Source organism: Vespa velutina, chromosome 1, assembly GCF_912470025.1.
Source record: "Vespa velutina chromosome 1, iVesVel2.1, whole genome shotgun sequence".
Lineage (NCBI taxonomy): Eukaryota > Metazoa > Arthropoda > Insecta > Hymenoptera > Vespidae > Vespa > Vespa velutina.
The window spans coordinates 7,337,612-7,342,611 of NC_062188.1; the positions used below are offsets into that span (position 1 = coordinate 7,337,612).

The 5,000-nt window shown below is 37.0% G+C and overlaps 1 protein-coding gene across 8 annotated transcripts in view; it reads left to right on the plus strand.

Moving 5' to 3' along the window:
• LOC124953492 (zinc finger protein castor homolog 1-like) overlaps window positions 1–5,000 on the plus strand; it is a 93,936-nt gene that overhangs the window by 36,554 nt on the left and 52,382 nt on the right. For all 8 annotated transcript variants that reach the window (XM_047504967.1, XM_047504957.1, XM_047505005.1 and 5 more), the window contains 3 exons: window positions 68–163; window positions 483–973; window positions 1,707–2,052. In XM_047504967.1, the coding sequence (XP_047360923.1) occupies window positions 133–163; window positions 483–973; window positions 1,707–2,052 (868 nt within the window). In that variant the 5' untranslated portion in view covers window positions 68–132. The remainder of the gene's footprint in view (window positions 1–67; window positions 164–482; window positions 974–1,706; window positions 2,053–5,000) is intronic.

Genomic DNA, 5,000 nt, shown 5'->3' on the forward strand with positions numbered 1-5,000 from the left:
TTTTTTCTTTCCAATCGTAAAAGCTGACGTCAGTGTTGTATCTTTGCTTTTGTTTTTCTTGTTGCAGGATGATACAGCAGTGAGAGAGATAGATTGGGTAGAGGGAGGAGAGGGTTCTTGGCGAGGTTCGAGATGTCCGCCGTAACCAGCCCGTATGGACCCAGTAAGTTTTCTTTCGTCTCTTTTTTTTCTTTTTTTTTTTTTCTTTTTTTTTTTTTCTTTCTTTCTTTATTATATAAGAAAATGTGTATTAGTTTCTCGTCGTATATAACGTTCATAAGAGAAAAAGAAAAATTAATTCTCTTTTAAACGTTTACTATGAACGATTAAGAAAACAAACTCGTTCGCAACATAATAAATTTTTAATATAAACGATGTAGAGTGGTGTAGTGGGACGGTGGTTGGTAAAGAAAATAGAAAAAAAAGAAATAAAAAAAAGAAAGAAAAAGAATTGTCTAATCATTTTCTAATCGATATAATAGCGGAGATGCTGTCCGACTCGGTCTACAACTACGCAACGACTCGAAGGGGCACCGCCGCCGATCAGGATGGTGAGTCCCGATACGAGACGCAGGCCCAGTTGCAGATCGCGAGTATCCAAAAGCCACGGAACAAGCGGAAAAATTTCAAGCCTATAAACAGCCGTATGGCCGAAGTATCGGATGAATCAGATAGGGATGAGGAACACGAGCAAGAATCCGATGAACTTCTTCTTGGTGTCGAGGAGGTGCCAACCTCAAACGAGATCCTCGAATACGAGAGGAAAACGATGCTTCTGCCAGTTGCTGTCGGTACGGACGATAGGTCGAAGCAGCAACAGAGGCTGAACAACAACGAGGTCAGCCCGATGGACCTCTCGGTCGCGACGAGGCCGCCCTCCTCCGACGTAGACGACGACAGCGGCGATTCCCTCGGGCACAAGTTCATCCTCGAACGGCTCAACTCTCAGAAGCTCTATTCTCCTGGCACGGAGGCGAGTAGATTATATTTTTCTATTTCTCTTTTTCTTCTTTTTTTTTCTTTTTCTTTTTTTTTCTCTCTTTTCATTTTCGTCTTAAATCTCTAATGAAATCCTTCAATTTATCTCTTTACCAACATTAAAAAATAAATTTTTATTGCGTTTTTTATTTGCTAGATCAATACAATCTCTAGTGGTATAGGTATATATCCAGTGGTAGTAGTATATGTCTGTGTGCGTGTATATATATATATATATATATATATATATATATATATATATTTATAGAGCTATCTCTCATCAGAATTTAAAAGTTAACCATCTTTCTAGAAATTCAAGAATTAATCATTACTAATCTTACCTGACATCTTCGAGTTAAATAAGATACAGTATATCATTTCGTATATCATTTAAATATATTATTTTTTCTTCTTTTTTTTTTTCTTTTTCTTTATATTATTATTATTATTATTATTATTATTATTATTATTATTATTATTATTATTATTATTATTATTATTATTTTAAATTCCAAATGAATTGAGTTATTTTTAGAAATAGATAAGACATCTATAATTATTACTATTTATTTATTGGCAATCTCTTTTTAAACGTTTTATTTCCTTATCGGTCTTATCGTTAATAATATTGAACGCTAATCAATATATTAATTTGATCTAACAAGACATCTGATTAGTTTAACGAGACGTTTAATTCTTTTTTTTTTCTTTTTCCTTCCCATCAACAGGCCAGGAGTCCAAATTCGGACTCCTCGGAGAAAAGTGTCGGAAGTGTAGTCCTAGACGCGGATTCGGGTCGATTGGATGATCAGGATACCCCGTTTGATGACGATCGAATGCAGGATGGAGATGGAGATGGCGATGGCGATGGTGATGTTGATGGTGACGGTGATGGTGACGTAGAAGTGGAATGCGAAGAGAGAAAACCATTCGAAGGAATGAGAGAGTACGCTGAATCGACCATGCAAGAACTATTAGCGATTTATGGTCTCTCCGGTGGTGAACTCGCGAAATCGGTCAGTCGGCAGCTACCGCCTACTTTCATGAACCCTAGTACTGGTCAACATGGTCAGGGTAAGTCTTAATGAATTTAAAATAATTAAAAAATTTATGCTTTGCCATTTGACATTCGTTCAAACTCGGGTTTGTTCTTTTTAGAAAGAATAAAAGAGAAAGAGAGAGAAAAAGAGAGAGAGAGAGAGAGAGAGAGAGAGAGAAAGAAAGAGAGAAAGAGAGAGAGAGTAACTTTATTAGCGAGTGGGCGTCACTCGAAGAAAAAAAGTGTTTCGTGTTCGCAAACTCGTCGTTGAACTCACCGTTACACACACACACACACATACACACTCTCTCTCTCTCTCTCTCTTTCTCTTTCTTTCCTTCTCTCTTTCTTTCTTACACGTTCTTCATTCTCGGTGAGAAAAAGCTATTATTTCGATCACACCGGTTCTGTAGCCTTTGTCGGTAATTAGAACCACTTGAACCAGAGTATCCGACGAAATTGTTAGCTCGACTGGACCAGATTGGCATTGGCTGCCATTCAATTTAGGAACTTTGGCCTTGGACTCTCACAATCGACGATAAAATCTTTTCAATCCTCTCTCTTTCCCTCTCCCTCTTTCCCTTTCTCTCCGTCTTTCTTGCAATAGAAAAATGTTACGAAAGTTCAATATAAATATCAAAATCTATTGGTAATAAAATGACGTTCGATCGAAAAGCGAGTAAACCTTTTATAGACGTGTATATGCCGCGTGGTTTTTAGGGAGGACTGTACGTGCACAGAACAGAATGTGGCACTTACATATTGCCGGTGCATCGCATATGCGCGCACGTGAATATGCGATGGCTCTCGCAAGATGGCCGACTTATAACTCATAAAGTCGGTCGGTCGGAGTACGCGAAGCATCGTCGTCGACTAGCCTCGCGATCGATGGATGCCTTTGAGATCGGCCCGCGTCATCGTTTCCCGTTGCTGTTAAGTGTACGTTCTACCTACGTACAACGTCGATATAGATATAGTAATGTGTATATTTGTATGTTCGCGTTGCTCTTGTCCTCCAATCACGATTTCCATCATTCTACGATGAATTTCTAAATCGAGTTTCTTTTTGTTTGTTTTCTTTCTTTATATTTTTTTTTTTTTTTTGCTTCTTTTTTTTGCTTTTTTTTTTTTTTTTTTTTTTTGCTTTTTTTTTTTTCATGGATATAACTCATTGATCTTCGAATATTCGAAAAAGTCATTATATATGTATAGAATATTATAATGTATAGAATATTATATAATATTAATATAAGCGTAGTTTTTTTTTTTATTCTTCTTTTTCTGTTTCTTTTTTTTCTCTTTTTTTTTTTTTTTTTTTTTTTTTTTTTGCTTCATTTATTTAGTTCCTTTCATTACTTTCTTTTTTAAGAAAGTACACACGTTAAATACGTCTTCTTATTATCTCAAAAAATTAGATAACGCGTAAGATGAAGAAAAAAAGGAAAGAAAGAAGAGAGAAAGGAAAGATGAAAAAAAAAGAAAAAGAAAAAAAAAACGAAAAAGAAAACAGATACTCACGGATTAGCGGAATTCTAAGTTCTAAAGTCTCATGACCATCAAATTCTCAATTCATGAGTCATCCCTGACATCGTTCGAAGCTCCCTCACTCAATATTCATACATTATGTATATGTTAACCACGCGTCGATCTAAAGGGATCCTAAGTTGGGCTTTGCCATCGCGACTTCATTGTCGCTACGAATATAATACATGAACAAACCTTTTTCGAGTTGGTATACTATTATAGTTTAGTCTCTTTTAGACTTTCTCTCTCTCTCTCTCTCTCTCTGTCTTTCTTCCTATTCGTTTCAATTAAGCTGTCTCGTTCTCGTTGCACCAATTCACGAAAAGTTAGGCCGTGAAATCGAATGAGCCACGGTTCGTCGAGCCTCGAAATTCGAAGCCTACAGGCGCAAAGGCCTTCAAGAGAGCTCTCAAGAAAGAGAGAAAAAGATAGAAAGAGAGAAAGAAAGATAAAGTAAAGTTTTAGAATCGGTGAACTCTTCGCGAAAACGAGTTGAAACATCAAAGGGAAGTGTTAGCACCGGCTGTTTCGTTCCTTTTCGAGACGCCACTCCGTACGTCGACGTCGTTTCTTCGTTGAACAAAAGATGAACAGCGCATCTCATCTCGCGTACTCCGAGAATCGGCCCATGATTGATACCGAAAAATCTCGTGTGATTTATCATGCGATCGCCGCCGAAGCGACACGACTTGGCTATATACTTCTCGTAGAATACAGAGAGATAGAGAGAGAGAGAAAGAGAGAAAGAGAAGAGGAGAGGAATGAGAGAAAGATGAAGGACGAAAAAAAAAAAAAAAGGAAAAAGAGAAAAGAAAAAGAAAAAAAAGACCAACACAAGAAAGTAATGCCCTGGTTCGTTTCGAGAAAGGATTACTCGGCTAGCATTATAGTACACGTTTTAATAAAATAGGTACCGATAAACGTTGAAATGAGATGGATGTTACGGGCACTTTGTAAAGGGCTGTGCTTGTTTCTCTTCGTTTGAAAAAGAAAAAAAAAAAAAAGGAGAGAAAAAAAAAACAGAAAGAAAAAAAAAGAAATGTTCTTAGGGAGAAACTTAGTTGAGAAGACTTTACTTACATTAAAATCTTATTTCTTTTAATCGTGATCATGTTAATCGTATCACAGGCTTCAACTTAGAAAAGTGATACGTCTTGGCATGTGTTACGAGTAATGAAAGATGGATAGATAGATAGATACATAGATAGATAGATAGATAGATAGATAAGTGAATAGAAAGATAGAAAGATAGTGAGGGAGAAGGTAAAAAAGGAAAGCAGAGAAAGAGGGTGGTGAGGTCAATAATCCGGCGAGAAGGAAAGCAGAAAAGCCGTGCAACGCCGGAAGATGGGCCCTGCTCGATGTCGACTGAGAAAGAGAGAGAGAGAGAGAGAAAGAGAGAGAGAGGGATAGGGAGAAAGAGAGAAAAAGAGAAAGATAGAGAGTGAAAGAGGAAAGA